The sequence below is a fragment of the Anabrus simplex genome, chromosome 11, assembly GCF_040414725.1.
Source record: "Anabrus simplex isolate iqAnaSimp1 chromosome 11, ASM4041472v1, whole genome shotgun sequence".
Taxonomy (NCBI): Eukaryota; Metazoa; Arthropoda; class Insecta; order Orthoptera; family Tettigoniidae; genus Anabrus; species Anabrus simplex.
In genome coordinates, this window is record NC_090275.1 from 87,262,812 (window position 1) to 87,290,206 (window position 27,395).

The following is a 27,395-nucleotide window of genomic DNA, read 5'->3' on the forward strand; positions in this document are numbered from 1 at the left end:
AAAGTAAAGAGGAGAGAGTAAAAGTCAAAGTTAGTCGAGAGATCCGAAGTTCATTATGATCTTGAAGATAAAGGATGAAAGTCAGATGCATATGGTGAAGTTGTAGAACACGTTGAGGATATGAAGTTGGTGAATAGAAGTTGAAGAACAGTTTCAAATAGGATCACTATGGACCATCTCAAAATTTGAAGTGATGTTCAAATGTTGTAAATTGTGAGTTTGTAGATATTCTAGTTGAAAAAGCATATACAAGTGGAATCTGTAAATGGAAGCAAGAAACGTAGAGTTAATTGTGTGAAAAGATATTTGAAAAATCTTGAAGTAGAATCGTATGCACTTACCACTTGACGGTGACAAAGATAGCTTGTAATATTATGAGTAAGAAGTATTTGCAACAGTAGACTTCTTGCTACGTGTGTTATAACTGAAGTTTTGTGTTGGAGGGGGATCTGTTTGCGTTGACGTAACTATTAGAGGGGGGCTGCTATTGGTGGGAGGGAAGGAAGAGAGTGTATTACTGCGCGTGTTGTAACGGTGTAAGGCTATTGGAGGGAGCGATGTTCCGGTGGGTGTGGCTATGGGTTTATTGGTTGTATTTGAATTAGAGGTACTAGCGGTGGGGGGAAGGGAGGGGGGTATATTAGCTGTAGGGGAGGTGGGAACTCTAATTGATGTGAGGTTGAAGATTTTTAAGAATTTGTTGGTGAGGGAAGTTGATTCTCGTAATAAAATAAGAATCTGTTCATACAAGGGGCTTTTTTTATCAATAGTGTCATTTAGATTTTTATCTTTATTAAAATGTTGGTCGAGGAAAATAAATAAGTTTTCATATTCTGTCATGAGTTTGCTTTTATCAACTCTTTTTAGGATATGGAGGTCTTGTTCTATTGTGGTGAATTTATGCCCAGTGTCCCTCATATGGTTGGCCATTGCGGAGAATTTGTTGTGTTTTTGGGCATTGTAATGCTCGGCGTATCTGGTAGAGAAGCTGCGGCCAGTTTGGCCAACATAAGAAAAATTACATGTAGAGCATTTCAATCTGTATATTCCTGATCCAGAGTAACTATTGTCTGTGATGTTGATAGAGTTGTGATTGAAGAATAAATTGCGATTAGTGTTTTTTGTTGTGTAGGCTATTTTTATTTCGTGCTTCATTAATGAATTGGTTATCGGGTAAATGCTATGGTTAGTGAACGTGAATTTAGCGTATTTTGGTTTGACGGGTTTTAATGGAGTTAAATTGGTAGCTAGTTTTAGTTTGGTTTTATTGATGATTTTATCAATCATATTCGTGTTAAATCCATTGAATTTAGCTATTTCCTTGATGAATAGTAATTCTTTCTTTAAATTAGTAGAGGACATAGGGATCTTTAATGCTCTATATATTAAACTGTGATAAGTGGCTTTTTTATGTGAGTTGGGATGTAAAGAATCATTTTTTATGGTTGTTGGAGAAAAGGTGGGTTTTCTGTATATTTGGAAGTCGAATTTGTTCAATGCTCGTGTGATTTTGATATCTAAGAAGTTCAGAGAGTTATTGAGCTCATCTTCTTTAGTGAATTTAATATTATTATCTAAGTTGTTGAGGAATGATAGTATGTTATTGCTGTTGTTGATTTGTTTATCAATGATAGCTATGGTATCATCAACATAGCGATGCCAAAGACAGAGTCCGTTGATGTTATTAATAATCTTACTATGTTCGAGATTATCTAAGTATATGTCGGCTAGTATTCCAGATAACGGGTCTCCCATCGCTAGACCTTCTTGTTTGTAAATTTTCTTATTGAAGGTAAAATAGTTGTTGTCTAAAACGAAATTAAGTAATTTTAACCATTCATCAATTTCGATTTTACTCAATGTGCTATGTTTCAACAGATTGTTTTTTATGATGTTAATAGTATTGTTGATAGGGATATTAGTATACATGTTGGTGATGTCAAAAGAACATAAAACGTGGTTTGGTTGTAGACTGAACTTATTTAGGGAATTACAGAGTTCGATCGAGTTCTTTATGGGGTTGGAGTTGTGAAATTTGAAGTGTTTTTTTAGGAATTTGTGTAGGAATTGAGAGGTTTTATAGGTAGGACTATTGATACTATTAATTATAGGTCGAATGGGGACATCTTTTTTATGAATTTTGGGCAGTGATCTGACTGTAGGTAATTTTGGGTTCATTACAGTTAATTTCTGATAATCTTGATCATTTAAAATGAAGTTAGAATTTTTCAGAAGGTTCTTTAAGTTACGCTGTATTTTGTTTGTAGGATCTTTGTTAATTAAGGTATAGGTATTGTCTGAAAAAAAGGTTTCAGTTTTATTGATGTAATCTTGTTTGTTCATTATTACTATGGTGTTGCCCTTATCTGCTTTTGTAATTACTACGTTGTTGCTATGGATTTTGGATTTCAGGTTTAGAATTTGTTTCGAGACATTGTGGTTATTATTAGATGTTATCTCATTAATCAAAGTTGGGAGTTTCTTTTTTACTTCATATCGTACGTCATTCTGTTTATCAATTGGGATTTGTTTATCGATATTAGTTTCGGTTTCAGCGATGGTAGTGATGATGTCTTCTGCCTTTTTGTGATTAGGCCAATTATGTTTGATGCCTTTATCTAATAGATTTAATTCTTGGTTAGAGAAGGTTGCATTAGATAGGTTGATTGTAGTGGGAATGTTAGTCAAATGGGAAGGGGACACTTTGTTGTTTGTATTTTGGTCAGGAGTTTTACATTTGTTTTCTTGAAGACTAAGTAATTTATGGTTTAGGGTTTTCTGTTTCTTGTCTAATACGTAAGATAGTTTGAGGTCAGTGTACCTTAAAAATGAGCTCCATTCAAGTGGGGGTAATTTCTGAGAGATGGTCAAATGAGTCCTATATAATTGTAAATTTAGTAAAGATTTCTTCTTGTATAATAGTTTAATTTCATTTTTCAACCATATGTTGTTTACTTTCTTTTGAGTGGCATTAGATTTTGAATAGGGATGACTTTTTCTTTGTAAAGATTTGAGAAATTTAGGTACCAACTCTAATTTCAAGCAATCTTTAAGAAACTTGATATCTCTAGAAATCTTGCCTATTTTAATTTTTAGGTTTAAGTACTTGTTAGGTTTTACTAATGCCTGGTTGGCATTGACATTACATGTAATAAATATCATTTTTGGTCCGTATTGATGATGTAGATTGAAATAATAACATTAAGTTACTTATTAGACCACCTAATCAATACAAAATCGTCTTGGATGATTTACATAAATTTGTTAGCTAATAGTGGGACATGTTTCGCCTTCTCTGAAGGCATCATCAGCCATAGTCTTAACCTTAAATTAAAAATAAGCGTCTAAATAACATGTAGTGATGAAATGAATTTTAAAATCTTGAAGAGATTTGAAGTAAAATAACATTAAAAATAACAATGATGGTTTGAAAATACAATGTGATGAGATACAATAGTGGAAGTATTAACAAAATTAACCTTAGAAGGCTGCTAAAATAAGTACAATGGAATAAAACAACAGATTGTTATACAACAAGTAGTAAGATTGCATAAAAGTAAAGTTGATAGTAATGGCGGTTATAATTAGACGATGGCGAAAAATCTTATGTAATCAAAGTAAAGAGGAGAGAGTAAAAGTCAAAGTTAGTCGAGAGATCCGAAGTTCATTATGATCTTGAAGATAAAGGATGAAAGTCAGATGCATATGGTGAAGTTGTAGAACACGTTGAGGATATGAAGTTGGTGAATAGAAGTTGAAGAACAGTTTCAAATAGGATCACTATGGACCATCTCAAAATTTGAAGTGATGTTCAAATGTTGTAAATTGTGAGTTTGTAGATATTCTAGTTGAAAAAGCATATACAAGTGGAATCTGTAAATGGAAGCAAGAAACGTAGAGTTAATTGTGTGAAAAGATATTTGAAAAATCTTGAAGTAGAATCGTATGCACTTACCACTTGACGGTGACAAAGATAGCTTGTAATATTATGAGTAAGAAGTATTTGCAACAGTAGACTTCTTGCTACGTGTGTTATAACTGAAGTTTTGTGTTGGAGGGGGATCTGTTTGCGTTGACGTAACTATTAGAGGGGGGCTGCTATTGGTGGGAGGGAAGGAAGAGAGTGTATTACTGCGCGTGTTGTAACGGTGTAAGGCTATTGGAGGGAGCGATGTTCCGGTGGGTGTGGCTATGGGTTTATTGGTTGTATTTGAATTAGAGGTACTAGCGGTGGGGGGAAGGGAGGGGGGTATATTAGCTGTAGGGGAGGTGGGAACTCTAATTGATGTGAGGTTGAAGATTTTTAAGAATTTGTTGGTGAGGGAAGTTGATTCTCGTAATAAAATAAGAATCTGTTCATACAAGGGGCTTTTTTTATCAATAGTGTCATTTAGATTTTTATCTTTATTAAAATGTTGGTCGAGGAAAATAAATAAGTTTTCATATTCTGTCATGAGTTTGCTTTTATCAACTCTTTTTAGGATATGGAGGTCTTGTTCTATTGTGGTGAATTTATGCCCAGTGTCCCTCATATGGTTGGCCATTGCGGAGAATTTGTTGTGTTTTTGGGCATTGTAATGCTCGGCGTATCTGGTAGAGAAGCTGCGGCCAGTTTGGCCAACATAAGAAAAATTACATGTAGAGCATTTCAATCTGTATATTCCTGATCCAGAGTAACTATTGTCTGTGATGTTGATAGAGTTGTGATTGAAGAATAAATTGCGATTAGTGTTTTTTGTTGTGTAGGCTATTTTTATTTCGTGCTTCATTAATGAATTGGTTATCGGGTAAATGCTATGGTTAGTGAACGTGAATTTAGCGTATTTTGGTTTGACGGGTTTTAATGGAGTTAAATTGGTAGCTAGTTTTAGTTTGGTTTTATTGATGATTTTATCAATCATATTCGTGTTAAATCCATTGAATTTAGCTATTTCCTTGATGAATAGTAATTCTTTCTTTAAATTAGTAGAGGACATAGGGATCTTTAATGCTCTATATATTAAACTGTGATAAGTGGCTTTTTTATGTGAGTTGGGATGTAAAGAATCATTTTTTATGGTTGTTGGAGAAAAGGTGGGTTTTCTGTATATTTGGAAGTCGAATTTGTTCAATGCTCGTGTGATTTTGATAACTAAGAAGTTCAGAGAGTTATTGAGCTCATCTTCTTTAGTGAATTTAATATTATTATCTAAGTTGTTGAGGAATGATAGTATGTTATTGCTGTTGTTGATTTGTTTATCAATGATAGCTATGGTATCATCAACATAGCGATGCCAAAGACAGAGTCCGTTGATGTTATTAATAATCTTACTATGTTCGAGATTATCTAAGTATATGTCGGCTAGTATTCCAGATAACGGGTCTCCCATCGCTAGACCTTCTTGTTTGTAAATTTTCTTATTGAAGGTAAAATAGTTGTTGTCTAAAACGAAATTAAGTAATTTTAACCATTCATCAATTTCGATTTTACTCAATGTGCTATGTTTCAACAGATTGTTTTTTATGATGTTAATAGTATTGTTGATAGGGATATTAGTATTAGTATTAGTATTTTCCTCGACCAACATTTTAATAAAGATAAAAATCTAAATGACACTATTGATAAAAAAAGCCCCTTGTATGAACAGATTCTTATTTTATTACGAGAATCAACTTCCCTCACCAACAAATTCTTAAAAATCTTCAACCTCACATCAATTAGAGTTCCCACCTCCCCTACAGCTAATATACCCCCCTCCCTTCCCCCCACCGCTAGTACCTCTAATTCAAATACAACCAATAAACCCATAGCCACACCCACCGGAACATCGCTCCCTCCAATAGCCTTACACCGTTACAACACGCGCAGTAATACACTCTCTTCCTTCCCTCCCACCAATAGCAGCCCCCCTCTAATAGTTACGTCAACGCAAACAGATCCCCCTCCAACACAAAACTTCAGTTATAACACACGTAGCAAGAAGTCTACTGTTGCAAATACTTCTTACTCATAATATTACAAGCTATCTTTGTCACCGTCAAGTGGTAAGTGCATACGATTCTACTTCAAGATTTTTCAAATATCTTTTCACACAATTAACTCTACGTTTCTTGCTTCCATTTACAGATTCCACTTGTATATGCTTTTTCAACTAGAATATCTACAAACTCACAATTTACAACATTTGAACATCACTTCAAATTTTGAGATGGTCCATAGTGATCCTATTTGAAACTGTTCTTCAACTTCTATTCACCAACTTCATATCCTCAACGTGTTCTACAACTTCACCATATGCATCTGACTTTCATCCTTTATCTTCAAGATCATAATGAACTTCGGATCTCTCGACTAACTTTGACTTTTACTCTCTCCTCTTTACTTTGATTACATAAGATTTTTCGCCATCGTCTAATTATAACCGCCATTACTATCAACTTTACTTTTATGCAATCTTACTACTTGTTGTATAACAATCTGTTGTTTTATTCCATTGTACTTATTTTAGCAGCCTTCTAAGGTTAATTTTGTTAATACTTCCACTATTGTATCTCATCACATTGTATTTTCAAACCATCATTGTTATTTTTAATGTTATTTTACTTCAAATCTCTTCAAGATTTTAAAATTCATTTCATCACTACATGTTATTTAGACGCTTATTTTTAATTTAAGGTTAAGACTATGGCTGATGATGCCTTCAGAGAAGGCGAAACATGTCCCACTATTAGCTAACAAATTTATGTAAATCATCCAAGACGATTTTGTATTGATTAGGTGGTCTAATAAGTAACTTAATGTTATTATTTCAATCTACATCATCAATACGGACCAAAAATGATATTTATTACATGTAATGTCAATGCCAACCAGGCATTAGTAAAACCTAACAAGTACTTAAACCTAAAAATTAAAATAGGCAAGATTTCTAGAGATATCAAGTTTCTTAAAGATTGCTTGAAATTAGAGTTGGTACCTAAATTTCTCAAATCTTTACAAAGAAAAAGTCATCCCTATTCAAAATCTAATGCCACTCAAAAGAAAGTAAACAACATATGGTTGAAAAATGAAATTAAACTATTATACAAGAAGAAATCTTTACTAAATTTACAATTATATAGGACTCATTTGACCATCTCTCAGAAATTACCCCCACTTGAATGGAGCTCATTTTTAAGGTACACTGACCTCAAACTATCTTACGTATTAGACAAGAAACAGAAAACCCTAAACCATAAATTACTTAGTCTTCAAGAAAACAAATGTAAAACTCCTGACCAAAATACAAACAACAAAGTGTCCCCTTCCCATTTGACTAACATTCCCACTACAATCAACCTATCTAATGCAACCTTCTCTAACCAAGAATTAAATCTATTAGATAAAGGCATCAAACATAATTGGCCTAATCACAAAAAGGCAGAAGACATCATCACTACCATCGCTGAAACCGAAACTAATATCGATAAACAAATCCCAATTGATAAACAGAATGACGTACGATATGAAGTAAAAAAGAAACTCCCAACTTTGATTAATGAGATAACATCTAATAATAACCACAATGTCTCGAAACAAATTCTAAACCTGAAATCCAAAATCCATAGCAACAACGTAGTAATTACAAAAGCAGATAAGGGCAACACCATAGTAATAATGAACAAACAAGATTACATCAATAAAACTGAAACCTTTTTTTCAGACAATACCTATACCTTAATTAACAAAGATCCTACAAACAAAATACAGCGTAACTTAAAGAACCTTCTGAAAAATTCTAACTTCATTTTAAATGATCAAGATTATCAGAAATTAACTGTAATGAACCCAAAATTACCTACAGTCAGATCACTGCCCAAAATTCATAAAAAAGATGTCCCCATTCGACCTATAATTAATAGTATCAATAGTCCTACCTATAAAACCTCTCAATTCCTACACAAATTCCTAAAAAAACACTTCAAATTTCACAACTCCAACCCCATAAAGAACTCGATCGAACTCTGTAATTCCCTAAATAAGTTCAGTCTACAACCAAACCACGTTTTATGTTCTTTTGACATCACCAACATGTATACTAATATCCCTATCAACAATACTATTAACATCATAAAAAACAATCTGTTGAAACATAGCACATTGAGTAAAATCGAAATTGATGAATGGTTAAAATTACTTAATTTCGTTTTAGACAACAACTATTTTACCTTCAATAAGAAAATTTACAAACAAGAAGGTCTAGCGATGGGAGACCCGTTATCTGGAATACTAGCCGACATATACTTAGATAATCTCGAACATAGTAAGATTATTAATAACATCAACGGACTCTGTCTTTGGCATCGCTATGTTGATGATACCATAGCTATCATTGATAAACAAATCAACAACAGCAATAACATACTATCATTCCTCAACAACTTAGATAATAATATTAAATTCACTAAAGAAGATGAGCTCAATAACTCTCTGAACTTCTTAGATATCAAAATCACACGAGCATTGAACAAATTCGACTTCCAAATATACAGAAAACCCACCTTTTCTCCAACAACCATAAAAAATGATTCTTTACATCCCAACTCACATAAAAAAGCCACTTATCACAGTTTAATATATAGAGCATTAAAGATCCCTATGTCCTCTACTAATTTAAAGAAAGAATTACTATTCATCAAGGAAATAGCTAAATTCAATGGATTTAACACGAATATGATTGATAAAATCATCAATAAAACCAAACTAAAACTAGCTACCAATTTAACTCCATTAAAACCCGTCAAACCAAAATACGCTAAATTCACGTTCACTAACCATAGCATTTACCCGATAACCAATTCATTAATGAAGCACGAAATAAAAATAGCCTACACAACAAAAAACACTAATCGCAATTTATTCTTCAATCACAACTCTATCAACATCACAGACAATAGTTACTCTGGATCAGGAATATACAGATTGAAATGCTCTACATGTAATTTTTCTTATGTTGGCCAAACTGGCCGCAGCTTCTCTACCAGATACGCCGAGCATTACAATGCCCAAAAACACAACAAATTCTCCGCAATGGCCAACCATATGAGGGACACTGGGCATAAATTCACCACAATAGAACAAGACCTCCATATCCTAAAAAGAGTTGATAAAAGCAAACTCATGACAGAATATGAAAACTTATTTATTTTCCTCGACCAACATTTTAATAAAGATAAAAATCTAAATGACACTATTGATAAAAAAAGCCCCTTGTATGAACAGATTCTTATTTTATTACGAGAATCAACTTCCCTCACCAACAAATTCTTAAAAATCTTCAACCTCACATCAATTAGAGTTCCCACCTCCCCTACAGCTAATATACCCCCCTCCCTTCCCCCCACCGCTAGTACCTCTAATTCAAATACAACCAATAAACCCATAGCCACACCCACCGGAACATCGCTCCCTCCAATAGCCTTACACCGTTACAACACGCGCAGTAATACACTCTCTTCCTTCCCTCCCACCAATAGCAGCCCCCCTCTAATAGTTACGTCAACGCAAACAGATCCCCCTCCAACACAAAACTTCAGTTATAACACACGTAGCAAGAAGTCTACTGTTGCAAATACTTCTTACTCATAATATTACAAGCTATCTTTGTCACCGTCAAGTGGTAAGTGCATACGATTCTACTTCAAGATTTTTCAAATATCTTTTCACACAATTAACTCTACGTTTCTTGCTTCCATTTACAGATTCCACTTGTATATGCTTTTTCAACTAGAATATCTACAAACTCACAATTTACAACATTTGAACATCACTTCAAATTTTGAGATGGTCCATAGTGATCCTATTTGAAACTGTTCTTCAACTTCTATTCACCAACTTCATATCCTCAACGTGTTCTACAACTTCACCATATGCATCTGACTTTCATCCTTTATCTTCAAGATCATAATGAACTTCGGATCTCTCGACTAACTTTGACTTTTACTCTCTCCTCTTTACTTTGATTACATAAGATTTTTCGCCATCGTCTAATTATAACCGCCATTACTATCAACTTTACTTTTATGCAATCTTACTACTTGTTGTATAACAATCTGTTGTTTTATTCCATTGTACTTATTTTAGCAGCCTTCTAAGGTTAATTTTGTTAATACTTCCACTATTGTATCTCATCACATTGTATTTTCAAACCATCATTGTTATTTTTAATGTTATTTTACTTCAAATCTCTTCAAGATTTTAAAATTCATTTCATCACTACATGTTATTTAGACGCTTATTTTTAATTTAAGGTTAAGACTATGGCTGATGATGCCTTCAGAGAAGGCGAAACATGTCCCACTATTAGCTAACAAATTTATGTAAATCATCCAAGACGATTTTGTATTGATTAGGTGGTCTAATAAGTAACTTAATGTTATTATTTCAATCTACATCATCAATACGGACCAAAAATGATATTTATTACATGTAATGTCAATGCCAACCAGGCATTAGTAAAACCTAACAAGTACTTAAACCTAAAAATTAAAATAGGCAAGATTTCTAGAGATATCAAGTTTCTTAAAGATTGCTTGAAATTAGAGTTGGTACCTAAATTTCTCAAATCTTTACAAAGAAAAAGTCATCCCTATTCAAAATCTAATGCCACTCAAAAGAAAGTAAACAACATATGGTTGAAAAATGAAATTTAAACTATTATACAAGAAGAAATCTTTACTAAATTTACAATTATATAGGACTCATTTGACCATCTCTCAGAAATTACCCCCACTTGAATGGAGCTCATTTTTAAGGTACACTGACCTCAAACTATCTTACGTATTAGACAAGAAACAGAAAACCCTAAACCATAAATTACTTAGTCTTCAAGAAAACAAATGTAAAACTCCTGACCAAAATACAAACAACAAAGTGTCCCCTTCCCATTTGACTAACATTCCCACTACAATCAACCTATCTAATGCAACCTTCTCTAACCAAGAATTAAATCTATTAGATAAAGGCATCAAACATAATTGGCCTAATCACAAAAAGGCAGAAGACATCATCACTACCATCGCTGAAACCGAAACTAATATCGATAAACAAATCCCAATTGATAAACAGAATGACGTACGATATGAAGTAAAAAAGAAACTCCCAACTTTGATTAATGAGATAACATCTAATAATAACCACAATGTCTCGAAACAAATTCTAAACCTGAAATCCAAAATCCATAGCAACAACGTAGTAATTACAAAAGCAGATAAGGGCAACACCATAGTAATAATGAACAAACAAGATTACATCAATAAAACTGAAACCTTTTTTTCAGACAATACCTATACCTTAATTAACAAAGATCCTACAAACAAAATACAGCGTAACTTAAAGAACCTTCTGAAAAATTCTAACTTCATTTTAAATGATCAAGATTATCAGAAATTAACTGTAATGAACCCAAAATTACCTACAGTCAGATCACTGCCCAAAATTCATAAAAAAGATGTCCCCATTCGACCTATAATTAATAGTATCAATAGTCCTACCTATAAAACCTCTCAATTCCTACACAAATTCCTAAAAAAACACTTCAAATTTCACAACTCCAACCCCATAAAGAACTCGATCGAACTCTGTAATTCCCTAAATAAGTTCAGTCTACAACCAAACCACGTTTTATGTTCTTTTGACATCACCAACATGTATACTAATATCCCTATCAACAATACTATTAACATCATAAAAAACAATCTGTTGAAACATAGCACATTGAGTAAAATCGAAATTGATGAATGGTTAAAATTACTTAATTTCGTTTTAGACAACAACTATTTTACCTTCAATAAGAAAATTTACAAACAAGAAGGTCTAGCGATGGGAGACCCGTTATCTGGAATACTAGCCGACATATACTTAGATAATCTCGAACATAGTAAGATTATTAATAACATCAACGGACTCTGTCTTTGGCATCGCTATGTTGATGATACCATAGCTATCATTGATAAACAAATCAACAACAGCAATAACATACTATCATTCCTCAACAACTTAGATAATAATATTAAATTCACTAAAGAAGATGAGCTCAATAACTCTCTGAACTTCTTAGATATCAAAATCACACGAGCATTGAACAAATTCGACTTCCAAATATACAGAAAACCCACCTTTTCTCCAACAACCATAAAAAATGATTCTTTACATCCCAACTCACATAAAAAAGCCACTTATCACAGTTTAATATATAGAGCATTAAAGATCCCTATGTCCTCTACTAATTTAAAGAAAGAATTACTATTCATCAAGGAAATAGCTAAATTCAATGGATTTAACACGAATATGATTGATAAAATCATCAATAAAACCAAACTAAAACTAGCTACCAATTTAACTCCATTAAAACCCGTCAAACCAAAATACGCTAAATTCACGTTCACTAACCATAGCATTTACCCGATAACCAATTCATTAATGAAGCACGAAATAAAAATAGCCTACACAACAAAAAACACTAATCGCAATTTATTCTTCAATCACAACTCTATCAACATCACAGACAATAGTTACTCTGGATCAGGAATATACAGATTGAAATGCTCTACATGTAATTTTTCTTATGTTGGCCAAACTGGCCGCAGCTTCTCTACCAGATACGCCGAGCATTACAATGCCCAAAAACACAACAAATTCTCCGCAATGGCCAACCATATGAGGGACACTGGGCATAAATTCACCACAATAGAACAAGACCTCCATATCCTAAAAAGAGTTGATAAAAGCAAACTCATGACAGAATATGAAAACTTATTTATTTTCCTCGACCAACATTTTAATAAAGATAAAAATCTAAATGACACTATTGATAAAAAAAGCCCCTTGTATGAACAGATTCTTATTTTATTACGAGAATCAACTTCCCTCACCAACAAATTCTTAAAAATCTTCAACCTCACATCAATTAGAGTTCCCACCTCCCCTACAGCTAATATACCCCCCTCCCTTCCCCCCACCGCTAGTACCTCTAATTCAAATACAACCAATAAACCCATAGCCACACCCACCGGAACATCGCTCCCTCCAATAGCCTTACACCGTTACAACACGCGCAGTAATACACTCTCTTCCTTCCCTCCCACCAATAGCAGCCCCCCTCTAATAGTTACGTCAACGCAAACAGATCCCCCTCCAACACAAAACTTCAGTTATAACACACGTAGCAAGAAGTCTACTGTTGCAAATACTTCTTACTCATAATATTACAAGCTATCTTTGTCACCGTCAAGTGGTAAGTGCATACGATTCTACTTCAAGATTTTTCAAATATCTTTTCACACAATTAACTCTACGTTTCTTGCTTCCATTTACAGATTCCACTTGTATATGCTTTTTCAACTAGAATATCTACAAACTCACAATTTACAACATTTGAACATCACTTCAAATTTTGAGATGGTCCATAGTGATCCTATTTGAAACTGTTCTTCAACTTCTATTCACCAACTTCATATCCTCAACGTGTTCTACAACTTCACCATATGCATCTGACTTTCATCCTTTATCTTCAAGATCATAATGAACTTCGGATCTCTCGACTAACTTTGACTTTTACTCTCTCCTCTTTACTTTGATTACATAAGATTTTTCGCCATCGTCTAATTATAACCGCCATTACTATCAACTTTACTTTTATGCAATCTTACTACTTGTTGTATAACAATCTGTTGTTTTATTCCATTGTACTTATTTTAGCAGCCTTCTAAGGTTAATTTTGTTAATACTTCCACTATTGTATCTCATCACATTGTATTTTCAAACCATCATTGTTATTTTTAATGTTATTTTACTTCAAATCTCTTCAAGATTTTAAAATTCATTTCATCACTACATGTTATTTAGACGCTTATTTTTAATTTAAGGTTAAGACTATGGCTGATGATGCCTTCAGAGAAGGCGAAACATGTCCCACTATTAGCTAACAAATTTATGTAAATCATCCAAGACGATTTTGTATTGATTAGGTGGTCTAATAAGTAACTTAATGTTATTATTTCAATATGGATGGTTTAACGACTTTTAACTTTGGAAGTGTGTCGGAGCCTTCTATTGACTTAGATTGGTGAGAGGACCATGTAAATATCTCAGTGTGTCACTACGCCCGATCTGATTATTGTTGTTCAATTAACAAGGGATGTGAATGGGCGTACAAAGACTTTTGTGCTTTGAGAACATATCAAGGAACCTTCTTTTAATCTTTGAATAGTGAGAGGCTATGCACATACTTCAATGTGTCACTGCGCCAATTTTATTATGCCGTTGCTTTTTTGTTTTGACGGTTTGTTTGACACATGGTGTGAATGGACGTGTAAAGACTTTTAATGTACATATTTCAATGTGCCACTACACCAGTTTTAATTAATGTGTCCTTGCTCATTGGTTTGTGATTTGTTTTATGGCTGATGATAGCATTTAAATGTCAAAACCGGTCCTATGTTGAATAAATGTTTTGAATAACATCTATACAACACGTAATTAGTATTGAATAGGTTGAACCTTATAAATAACTCATCTCTGTGATCTCAGTTCAATACGGAAACAACAATGAAACTCATATCTTTGAATCTTGCACACTTTGTCGGCAAGCACTAGGGGTGTAACGTTAGGGCCTCCAATGCAGATGTGTTGGGACCTTTAAGAGGTGCCAAAGACTCCTCGCAAAAGAGTAAAAAGAAAATATATCTAGTCGAATGTCACTCTGCACGTAAATGGTAGAATCAGTCAAAATACTGTAGTTTGTTCTTTTACAATTTTTACGTAGAGGAATTGCCACTTGATTGCATCTAGCAGCAGTTTATTGTGTTGAGTGTAACACAGCACAGCTCTGGCAACACTGCGACACACTCCTCAGGAAAGACCTGCACCAAATATTATTTAAAAATAATTGCAACCGTGATAATTCATACCAAAATATCATATTATAGTTAGAAAAGGATACTTTCTTGTTGCGTAGTGCACTTGAGACTGTATTATGCAAACATTTTGCAGAATATTTAACTGTAGTCACACATTTATTTGACAACAATATATGACGCCAGTAAGAAGTTTGTGTGGTAATGATCAGTCAACTCGGTTTCGGAGGAACTCTCTTTCCATAGGCTTATCTGTTGTGCGGTTTGATATTTTTCAAATTTTATTTGAACAGTTTTTTATTTAATTTTGTTTGTATATTTTTCTGTGTTGTAATCAAATAAATATTATATCTGAGACTTCGGTAAGTGTATAATTCTGTGGTTACTGAAAGAAAAAAAAAAGAAAAAATTACATAGGAACAGCTAAGTGGTGCCAGTTGGCAGTTCAGCTGCTTAGCCGTGAAACCACGGAGGCAGTCAAAAAACCTATTAAACTAATAAGCTTAACAATAATGAGTATTACCTTTGTTCATATAACTTGGCAACATATTGCATTGCTTCTACCTGCTTTAATAAATGTATATTAAGTTATGTATAAGTTTTACATTATATTTGAGGGGGCCAGCATTTTTATTTTGGCAGGTGGCGGCTCCGTACCACATTCGTTATGTAAGCGCCATTATGCTTTGTGCAAACATGCTTCTAATTAAAGAAAATATGTTAACCATTCCTGTGAACGTAATACTTTTTGAACTATAATAACTATATTTTATGAAAACTGTCTCGTTGATATTTTACCAGAGAACCCCAATCCCAATCTGAATGGCATTTCGTATCAAAATATAATTTTTCGTATAAGATTTGGTTTAAACAGGGAGTATTAGATTAGATATTAGATATGAAGTAATCCTTGTATGCAAATATTGAAGTTCTTCATCAAACTTATCTTGATTTTTCTAGATTCCGGACTCACACATAGGAAATTCTCGTGATACATCATTTGAACAGATGGTGATGCGTGAAACAGGAGGTAAAGGAGTTGATCTTGTCTTAAACTCTCTGTCAGAGGAGAAACTGGTGGCTTCTCTGCGATGTCTAGCTGATGGTGGTCGATTCCTTGAGATTGGCAAGTTTGATTTGGCAAATAACACTCTAATAGGTAAGTTTTTTCTTTCTTTCTTTCTTTCTTTCTTTCTTTCTTTCTTTCTTTTTCTTTTTATTTTTTTTTTTCGATGGGAGATTAATGTGTCATAATAACAATATCAACAACAGTGTGATCTCAACTTCCTTATGGAGGATGGTACTATTTAGCTTCCTCTTCAGTACAGTACTTTATGTATATACTTTTTTTCCCCTTCATTTAGAGCCATCTTAGGGGTATATAAAGAAACTTTAAAATTGGACTTCTTGTATTCTGTGTATTGGAACATTCTTTGTCTAACAGCTTCCCTCCTTTCTTCTGTTCAGTTCGTCTTTGTGCTAACTATTGAGTTCCTAAATAAATTTTTGTCTATTACTGAGTTTTGATTTTTGTTCATTAACCATATATCACACGCAAGTATTTATGGAGAAAATAATAGCAGGAAGACAATGGGGAAGGCCTAGAAAGAGGTGGATGGTGGGCTCAGATCAGGCGAATAAGGCGGGTGTGGAAGAACCTCCCATCCCCACCACTGTAAGCGATGCTGAACAATGGCTGCTGTAAGAGCTGTTGCGATATCGTGTAGGATTATGGCGTTGTCCAAAAGATCTGGACGTTTGGTTTGCACTGCATGGCGCAATTGGTACAACAAAAAAGAAATGTAATAAACTACATTGACAGTGTGCGCCTCACGCACTGGATGCCACACAAGAACACCTTGAACATCGTATGCCATTTTGTGACGCTCTCACTCACACACTGAACTTGGGGCATGTTTAGACCCACACTGTTGTTTACATACACCATCTAGTCGCATCATACGTAAGTACATACCGCACATTTCCAAATGAATATCTTACATTCTCTGTGTTTTCTCCTGTTTGCGAGAAAGAAATAGTTGCCATGACTTATGACTCGACCTACGTATTGCATCTCAGCCCGGGATATATACTTGCTACACCACAACCCTACTAAACAACAACTAACTAACTTTTACTGTCAAGATCGTCCCCTTATATACAGGGTCCACCAGAAAAATGTATACACTGTTTGTTAGACGATATCAGGATATGGACATTGTCAACTCTTATCATTGTTTTTAAATGTTGTAGTGGCTGGAGCACGCTTAACGTTTGAGCAATGAAAGTACATTCTGAAGTGGTTTATGGTTTATCAGGTTTGATAATGGCGTTGAAGTGAAACGTAAGTTGAGGAGGGAGTTTGAAACAGAACCCCCAACACGCCTAACAAACGCATTACTGGAAAGTTTGAGATGCATGGAAAGATTTGTGATATTCACAAAGAAAGATTGGGAAGAACGCGCACAGCTACCAGTCCTGCTTCGTCGGCTCACGTGTTGGAAAGTTTTGCTAATACTCCACAGAAGTCTGCTACACAATGTGTACGGGAAGTGGGGATTAGCATACAAGTGTACGACAAATTTCCCAAAACAGCTATGTGGAAAGTTTACATCCCACGATTACTGCATGTGCTTAATGAGGATGATCTCGATCGTCGAATGCAATTTTGCGAATGGTATCAGCAAATGATAACCCAAGATGAACAAATTCTGACGAAGTTAATGTGATCTGATGAAGCCCAGTTTAAACTTAATGGAACAGTGAATCAACATAACTGTGTCTACTAGGCTCCGGAAAAACCGCATGTTCATGTGGACAATGTGGTCAATCTACCAGGGGTTAATGTCTGGCGATGACTGTCGTCGAGGTCTTACTAGGACCCTTTTCCTTTGATGGTACTGTCACTGGAGCAGTGCACTTGGAAATGTTACACACATTAATTTTAGGAGCTGTACGTGCGCTTTATGGAGCCGATGATGAAGTCTTCTACCAACAGGACGGGGTGCCACCACATTACCGTGTAGCAGTACGAGCTTTCCTGGACGACAATCTGCCGGGACATTGGATTGGTCTACGAGGGCCCATTGAGTTTCCCTCACGATCGTCAGATCTTACCCCTATGGACTTTTACTTGTGGGGAACTGTGAAAAATCAAGTCTATTGACGTACGCCACGCACGCTGGAGGCCCTTCGCCAGGAGATTACAGCGGAATGTGCAGAGATCCCCATTCAAACATTGACGGACGTAGTTGGAGCGACCGCTTGTCGTTCTGCTGTGTCTAGCAGCCAACGGTGAACATTTTGAACATCTCATGTAACCATATGTTTAACTGAAGACAAAACTACATGTGTAATCAAAATTTAAATGTAAAAAAAAAAAAAAAAAAAAAAAAAAAAAAAACACAACAGAATAAATCGTTTTCTGTTCCGTAAAGAGTGTATATATTTTTCTGGCGAACTCTGTATGTGCCTGGCTAGGCTTCTAGAAAGTTATATTACAAAATATATCTTCGTGAAAATTTTAGAGTGCTTAATACACAGTTTACAATGGATGGAATATTCTCAATAGTTCTCGTCACCTATTATCATTCTGGAAGTTACAATGTGTTTCAAAATTATGGATTACAATTTATATATACAGGTAACAATAAATTATAATATTAATTTACAGGTATTTACATTAACTGAACTGATATAAATGTTTATATAGAGTGCCTGTTTCATGACATAACCTCAAAAACAACGCGATCATATCACATGTACACATGATGTAATAATAATACTAATACCAAATGGATGTAACACTTCACAGCTATACATACAATAATAATAATAATTGTAAAATAATAATAATAATAATAATAATAATAATAATTCGAGCTCGATATCTGCATTAGTTACCCATGGGTGAGAAAATATTGTTTTCAAGTTATACCTGTTCATTGCACTTGCGTCAGTATCCCCCTTATGACTTGAAACAATTTCCATAGTTTGTCACACTCGTCGACTTTGCCTTGGATGTAGATTGTATCTTCTTTCTTCCTCTATGTTGCTGGATATGCTCTCCTCTTCCTGACCACCATCTGCCATGTTGGGGGCCGGGGTTGTCTCGCTGCCAGCTTCTTTCTCAATGATAGTCGATATGTTCTCCTCACAATGACCAGATGATGGTGTGTCATTAGTCGCCTCTCCTCCAGGCTTACTCTGTATGCGCAGCAGTTGGGTGACTCACCGCAACTCCGATGCATGGACCTTGACAGGAGGGTTGGTCTTCAGTAAGTAGACCCCATGGCCCAGCTGTTTATCTACCTCGATGGGACCGACCCACTTAGGTGTGAGACCTGCGTGAATACCTCCAATCTTATTACTGACTGGGTGGTTACGTCACAGTACTTGTTGGCCTGGTAGGAAGATCTAGGTCTCTTCGACATCTTGAGATTTGGCCTGGGTAATGAATCTCTTCTCGGCCAAAGCTTGCTTCACCTTGATGTTCTGCTGCTCCTGCTGCCGCCACTCCACCAGGGAAACAGCTGCATCATCTTGGCCCGAAGTGGGTGGTGGACGAATCTCCCAATTCCCGGTGCCGTACAGCTGTCGATCAAGAAACAGCTCTGCTGGGGAATAGCTGGTGACACGGTTGATGTTTCGTCGCAGGCCAAAGAGTGACTGCGTTATCTGACAGTCCCACAGTCGATGTTCTTTGTCTATCAGGTGGACTCGTAGCATCCTTTTCAGCTCCTGGTTCCGTCGTTCCATTGGATTTGCCGTTGGGTTGTAGATAGGGGTGGTCCAGTGCTTCACACACCATTCTGCCATCATTTGCTGCCACTTCAACGTCTGACAGAATGCACCGTGGATAACCGTAGCGGCTGAATACCTCGTCTTGTAGGAGTCTGGTGATGCGTCCCCTCGTGGCTTCAGGTATCGGAGAGGCCTCACTCCATCTTGTGAAGAGGTCAGTGATTACTAGAAGTCCTGTTTTACCCCGTGGTGTTCTAGGGTAAGGACCCATCAAGTTCAGGGCTATGACCTCCCACGGGCATTGTGGCCATCTTCCTCGCTGACTGGAATCTGCCTTCCTGTTGCTCGCCTTGATGCAGGCACAGATGTAGCACCCCTTCACATAGTCCAGGATATCTTTCCGCATGTTGACCCAGAAGAATCTTCGTCGTATAGACTGATATGTCTCTTCGCCTCCTGGATGTCTGGCTTCTGTGCTGTCATGGAACTTCTCGAGGATGTCCGTCGTGTGCTGTCTGGGGATCACCACTACTGCAGGCGCGTCAGGAGAGGTGCATCCTGTACACCAAGGGTCCTCTGTCGACCCGGAAGTTCTTATAGCACATCTTGAATTCCCTTGGGACAAGTCGACTATCGTTGTTCTGTCTCCTAATCCACTGCTTCTTGGTCCTACAGGGCTTGTCTTGTTCCTGCCACTGTTTGATCACTCCCAGATTAAGTTCCTTCTTGATGGTCATCAAGACAGGTTCCTTAGGCTCACTCTCAAATTTTTGTGGGAACTCCCTCTCGACAACGGTGCTCCTAGCTTCAGGTTCCATCGCTGGGTACCTAGATAAGCTGTCTGCTTTTATGTTCGTCAGTCCTGGGACATGACACACATCAAAATCAAATTCAGCGATTAACAGGGCCCATCGCATCAATTTAGATTTTGAGCCCGAGACAGAGTTCAACCATTTGAGAGCGGCGTTATTGGTATAGAATTGGAACTTCCTTCCCTCCAAGTAGCCTCTGAATTTGCCCATGGCTCACACCACGGCTAAGGCTTCCTTCTTGTCAGTGCAGTAGCGTTGTTCAGTGGGAGATAGCTTCCTGCTGGCATACTCGATGATGTCCCTTCCGCCATCACACCTCTCCTGGAATAGCACTGCTCCTAAGCCGGAGTCACTGGCGGCAGTCTGCAGGCGCATCTTCCGTTGAGGGTCGGGATGGGCTAGACCGGGAGCATTGCATATCGCAGCCTTAATGGCTTGGAATGCTGCCTCTTCCTTGCTGGTCCATCGGATTGGGCGATTGTTATTGAGTAGATTGGTGAGTGGTATTGCCTTCTCTTTAAAGTGTGGCACAAAGCTGCTACACCATCCAAAAAGCCAAGGAACTGATGTACTTGTCGCTTGGTCCGCGGGCGTTCAGCTTCTTCGATAGCTCGATTCTTCTACAGTTGCCTTTCTAAGCCTTCAGAGGTTAGGACATGGCCAAGATATTCTACGCAGGACTGGGCAAAGTGGCACTTCTCCAGTTCGCAAGTCAGTCCATGAATCTTCAGTCGTTCCAGTACTTTCCTCTGATGTACACGATGTTCTTGAAAATTCTTGTTGTGAATATTAAAATGTCATTGAGATACACTTGGCAAAAATCTCTGACATATCCTGATAATACCTTATCCATCAGTCGCATGAAGGTGGCAGGAGCATTCTTCAATCCAAAGGGCATTACTGCAAACTGGTACAAACCTCTTGGTGTCATGAAAGCGGTCAGTGGTCTAGAACTTTCCTCAACCTCCACTTGCCAGTATCTGGAGTTGAGATCCAGCATGCTGAAAATCATAGACCCACTTACTTGTTTCAGCGAGTCTTTCTGGTCAGGCATGGGGTAGGCATCACTAACGGTCTCCTCGTTCAACCTGCGCAAGTCCACACACAGTCAATACTCCCCAGTAGTCTTCTTCTTCTTCATCTTCTTCTATAGGACGATAGATGAAGCCGAACAGGTTGTAGAGGGTATGATGAGACCTTGCCCTTCCATCTCTTGAATCTTCTGGATGATGAAGTTGTGTTTATCCGGGTTGATTGGATATGGACGTTGCTTGATGGGTGAGGAAGCACTGCATTGAATGGTGTGGGTTACGGTGCTAGTCCGTCCTATTTTATTGGTGATAACTTCCGGAAAGTCCTTTAAGGCGCGTCTCGGCTTCTCTTTTTCACTCGGTCGAAGATGTGTTAACTGGATATCTCCCAGGTTTACGTCTACTTCCGTATCCTTGCGAGTGCAGAGATTTCCATCATGCCAGGCGACCCTCAGACGTCTGTCTTTTCCCAAAAATACTTCGTGAGCCGCATAGTCTAGGATCACCTTGTATTCCACCAGAAAGTCATGACCTAACATGATGTCAGGTATCAGGCTCTGAATCACTGCAACATCAATTACAATAGGCATGTTCATGCATTTAGCGGTTAGGTTAGTCTGCCCTTGGATGGAATAGGTTACCCCGTCTGCTGCTCCCACTACCGTTCCGAGATGGTGAGGCTTCTTAGGCGGCAGTAATCTGGCAACAGTCCCGTTGACGAATGACTTGCCTGGCTGTCGAGTATGGCTGAAAAATTATTTTTGCTAATCCTTAAGATGATAGCTGGGCGGGGTTGGCCTATTCTACTCACTATCTGACCTAACCCTCCCCTACTTGACTAGGGTTGCTTATCTGTCAGGTCTTGAGGCACCTTCGTGTTCCCGGTACCATCCCTGACCTCTAAAATTTGAAGCGCTAGATTACGTTACGCCCATAACTTGATTAGACCTGACGTATGTCCTGCGACGATGTGGAAATCTATGAAATATTTTGGCATCAATAACCAGAAATCTGACATAGAATTAAAAGTTAACGTAGATAAATTAAACGATCATTCCATCTCGCCAATGGGAATTAATCCGGTCGTGAAAGAGAAAACAATACGTATGATAATATGCCATCACCACACAGAGATAAATTTTATTTCAGTCACGTCACACCACAAGAAGTGATTGACTCAATAAAACGCATCAAGACCAAGGCTAGGGGCGTAGATAATATAGGCTGAAATGCTCATGGAAATTCTCCACCACATCATTTATCCATTGGTGAATGTCTTTAATTATTCACTGCAACAGGGGACTTATCCAGAAATATGGAAAATGGCCGTAGTTTGCCCGCTTCCAAAAATATGACTGGCAAAGGACATCGGTGACTATCGGCCAATTAGCATCTTATGCATATTGTCCAAAGCTTTAGAATTCATAGTTCACAAGTAGATTACCAACTATCTTATTCAACACAATCTTCTCGACATCCACCAGTCCGGCTTTAGACCGAGACACAGAACTTGTAGTGCATTAACACATGTGACGGATGACATAAGGCAAGCTGTGGACAACAAACAACTGACAGTTGTAGCGTTATTGGACTTTAGTATGACTTTCGACACTGTTGACAGAGATATACTTATATCCAAATTAAATAGTTTAAATTTCTCCGCAAGTGCACTCTAGTGGACCAGTTCCTATCTCACCAGCCGCCGGCAGTGTGTACCTAATAACAACAATGAATATTCAAATTGGCGTACGGTAGACGTAGGAATACAGCAAGGATCTGTACTGGGCCCCCTATTTTTCTCTGTGTATATAAATGGCATAGCTTCCGAATTAAAACACTGTAAATACCACTTATACGCAGATGACTTACAGATATATACACACAGCAAATCTGAAAACCTACACTCCGAAACACTTCACCTGAATGAAGACTTGATGACCATAGATATGTGGGCCAAAAATCACAGATTAAAATTAAACCCATCAAAATCCTAGGAAATAATTATTGGTTACCTTAAATTACATTGCAAACTCAATTGAACAGCGTTACCACAGTTGTCCATAAGTGGTACTCCCATACAGTATAGCCAAAATGTAAGAAATCTTGGTATAATATTTGACGAACATCTGTCCTGGTCTGCCCAAACTATATCTGTGTGTAGAAAAATATACGGAACACTACACTGTCTCAGCAAATTCAAATTCACTTTCCCTTTTAAACTAAAGAAAAGTCTTGTGGAATCACTCACATTACCTCATTTTGATTATTGCGATATATACTGAAGAAAATGGAAATTGCAACACCCAGAAGGAGTGGTGCTATATTGCTGCAATTGAGCATGCAGGACGAGTGTTTGGTTGTGATTCGATGATTACACTTTCAGGTCCCTCTGACCACAAGTTTGGACAACAATCGATACAGGATGTGCCCACCATGAGTTGCAATGCATTGATGAATTCGTTGAGGCATGGAGTCAATAAGGCCCTGGATCGCTTCCTGAGGAATTGTGGCCCATGCTTGCTGCACTGCACGGGTCAGTTGTTCCAGAGTTGTGGGTGGCTGAGGACGGTTGGCCAGTTGTCGACCCATCATGTCCCACACATGCTCAATAGGACTGAGGTCTGGGGATCTGGTGGGCCATTCTAAGGTTGTGATGTCATGGAGAGCTTCTCTGGAGATGCGTGCAGTGTGAACCTGGGCATTGTCCTGCTGAAACATCCCATTAGCAATGTTCGCCATCATAGGGACAACCACTGGATTGAGAACCCTATCAACTTACTGTCGAGCAGTCATAGTGCCCTCAACAAGCACTAATTGTGATTTCACATTAAAGCCAATAGCTCCCCAGACCATAATGCTTGATGTTGGCCCGGTGTGCCTCTCGACAGTAAGATCTGGGCGGCCCCTCTCCCCGGTACGTCGGCGCACATGATTCCGGCGATCACTGCGGGCAAGACAGAAGTGTGATTCATCATTAAAGACTACCCTATGCCATTCGTCGACCCACGTCGATCTTTCTCGACACCAGGCCAGCCTTATACGTTGTTGTTGTGGGGTCAGTGGAACACCTTCTGCAGGGACACGGGCTCGTAAGCCAGCTGAACGCAGGCGATTACCAACTGTTTGTTGTGTAACATGGGGTGCCACAGCTGCTTGAATTTGCGCTGCTGTTGCATGGGGTTCCATCCGGGCCATCCGAATGATGTTGTCGATCCTCTCTCACAGTAGTCTGTCGTGCTGGGCCTGTGCCAGGTCTACGAGTGTGGGTACCTTCACTTGACCACTGCTGCCATACACGTTGTACCGTAGATGCCTGTCGGCCAACACGTGCAGCGACAGTCCTTAGCGATAATCCAGCCTCACACAGCCCAATCATCCAAGCCCTCTCAAACGGCGACAGTTATTGATAGCGTGCTCTTCTCTGTCGTCGAGGCATGTTTGACGGGGAACACTTCACTGCACAGACTGCAAGTCAACTACGCTACACCAGAGTCCATATACTGGAGTTGATTCCTCCGCAACCAATCACGTGGGGAGACCTGTAGCAACAATTCAATGGGTCTGAAACTTTGATCATTTACATACCTACATGGCATCGTTCCATATCTTGAAAATCAACACACACGACCAATGCCTTCATGGTGTTGCAATTTCCATTTTAAGTGTAGTTTACAACAACCTAGGAGTAGACTGGGGAAGGAAATTACAGTGTGCTCAGAATGCTTGTGTAAGATTTATCTGTGGACTTCATTACGCTGACCATGTCACATCGTCTTACACATGGCTCAGGTGGCTTCGCCTGCAAGAATGACGCACACTTCATACTCTTTGCTTTTAGCATAATATTCTTAAAACTTCTCAACCAGCCTATCTCTGGGATCGCAAAAACAAAAATACCTGATTCTGCAGCACCATGTGTTCCAGCAAGATATAGCAGATATCTTGGATTCTGGAGGTCAAATGGACTGTATCGCGATTGACCTGTCTAAAGCATTTGATAGGGTGGATCATGGGAGACTACTGGCAAAAATGAGTGCAGTTGGACTAGACAAAAGAGTGACTGAATGGATTGCTATATTTCTAGAAAATAGATCTCAGAGAGTAGGCAAAGCTTTATCTGACCCTGTAATAATTAAGAGGGGAATTCCTCAAGGCAGTATTATCGGTCCTTTATGTTTTCTTATATATATAAATGATATGAGTAAAGGAGTGGAATCGGAGGTAAGGCTTTTTGCGGATGATGTTATTCTCTATGGAGTAATAAATAATTTACAAGATTGTGAGCAACTGCAACGTGACCTCGAAAATATTGTGAGATGGACAGCAGGCAATGGTATGTTGATAAACGGGGTTAAAAGTCAGGTTGTGAGATTCACAAATAGGAGAAGTCCTCTCAGTTTTAATTACTGCATTGATGGGTTGAAAGTTCCTTTTAGGGATCATTGTAAGTATCTAGGTGTTAATATAAGGGAAGATCTTCATTGGGGTAATCACATAAATTTGATTGTAAATAAAGGGTACAGATCTCTGCACATGGTTATGAGGGTGTTTAGGGGTTGTAGTAAGGATGTAAAGGAGAGGGCATATAAGTCTCTGGTAAGACCCCAACTAGAGTATGGTTCCAGTGTATGGGACCCTCACCAGGATTACCTGATTCAAGAACTGGAAAAAATCCAAAGGAAAGCAGCTCGATTTGTTCCGGGTGATTTCCAAAAAAGAGTAGCGTTACAAAAATGTTGCAAAGTTTGGGTTGGGAAGAATTGAGAGAAGGAAGAAGAGCTGGTCGACTAAGTGGTATGTTACGAGCTGTCAGCGGAGAGATGGCGTGGAATGACATTAGTAGACGAATAAGTTTGAGTGGCGTTTATAAAAGTAGGAAAGATCACAATATGAAGATAAAGTTGGAATTCAAGCGGACAAACTGGGGCAAATATTCATATATAGGAAGGGGAGTTAGGGATTGGAATAACTTACCAAGGGAGATGTTCAATAAATTTACAATTTCTTTGAAATCATTTAGGAAGAGGCTAGGAAAGAAACAGATAGGGAATCTGCCACATGGGCGACTGCCCTAAATGCAGATTAGGATTGATTGATTGATTGATTGATTGATTGATTGATTGATTGATTGATTGATTGATTGATTGATTGATTGATTGATTGATTGATTGATTGATATGCTCTGTTGGTTTAGATTGCTGTAGTATTTTCCATGGAGGGTCTTCTCTCCCCAGGTACTTTCATTCTCCTGCAGAGATACTTGGTGATTTGTATGCTGCTGATTTGTATGAGGGTCAGAGGCATTATATGAATACAGTACAGTGTACTTGTCAGCAAGTACTACAGTTTATTGAGATGGATGTTTTCTTGCTTTTTATGGAAGTATCTTTGTAGGTACCTTATCAAATTTGAGTGATGTAATCTATAGGTGGTGAGCAAAGTTCTCATTTTTCTATGCATATTGTCTATTTCTGTAGCAGACCATTTCAGAATTCCGAATGAATAAACAAGAGTGGGAATAGCGTACATGTTTATTGCTTTTATTTTGTTCTTGGCATTTAGGTAGCTATGCAAAATCTGATGCAACCTCAATGTATATTTGTCAATGAGTTCCTGTTTGATTTTCTTTTGCTCCAGAGTTGTATTCTGAGCAAATCCAAGGTACTTGCAGGTCTGTGTTCATGTCATTCCCTCAATTAAAGATCTGGTATGAAGCTAATATGGTTGGGAGTTTGCGTACCGACCACGTTCAATTGTTAGCAGCTTACACTTCGTAACTCCCAACGTCATTCCCATGTCAGATGAGTAGGAGTCTATTATATTCAGCAGGCCGTTTATTTGTGTTTCATTGTGGGCATACACTTTCAGATCGTCCATATAAAATAAATGGGATATTCTGTTTTTCCTATTGTTATATTTAATATCAATTCCAAAA

General features: G+C 37.6%; 1 protein-coding gene across 4 annotated transcripts in view; it reads left to right on the forward strand.

Moving 5' to 3' along the window:
• Nucleotides 1-27,395, forward strand: part of LOC136883507 (fatty acid synthase) — an 830,097-nt gene that overhangs the window by 646,592 nt on the left and 156,110 nt on the right. For all 4 annotated transcript variants that reach the window (XM_068229677.1, XM_068229680.1, XM_068229678.1 and 1 more), the window contains one exon: nt 15,835-16,033. In XM_068229677.1, the coding sequence (XP_068085778.1) occupies nt 15,835-16,033 (199 nt within the window). The remainder of the gene's footprint in view (nt 1-15,834; nt 16,034-27,395) is intronic.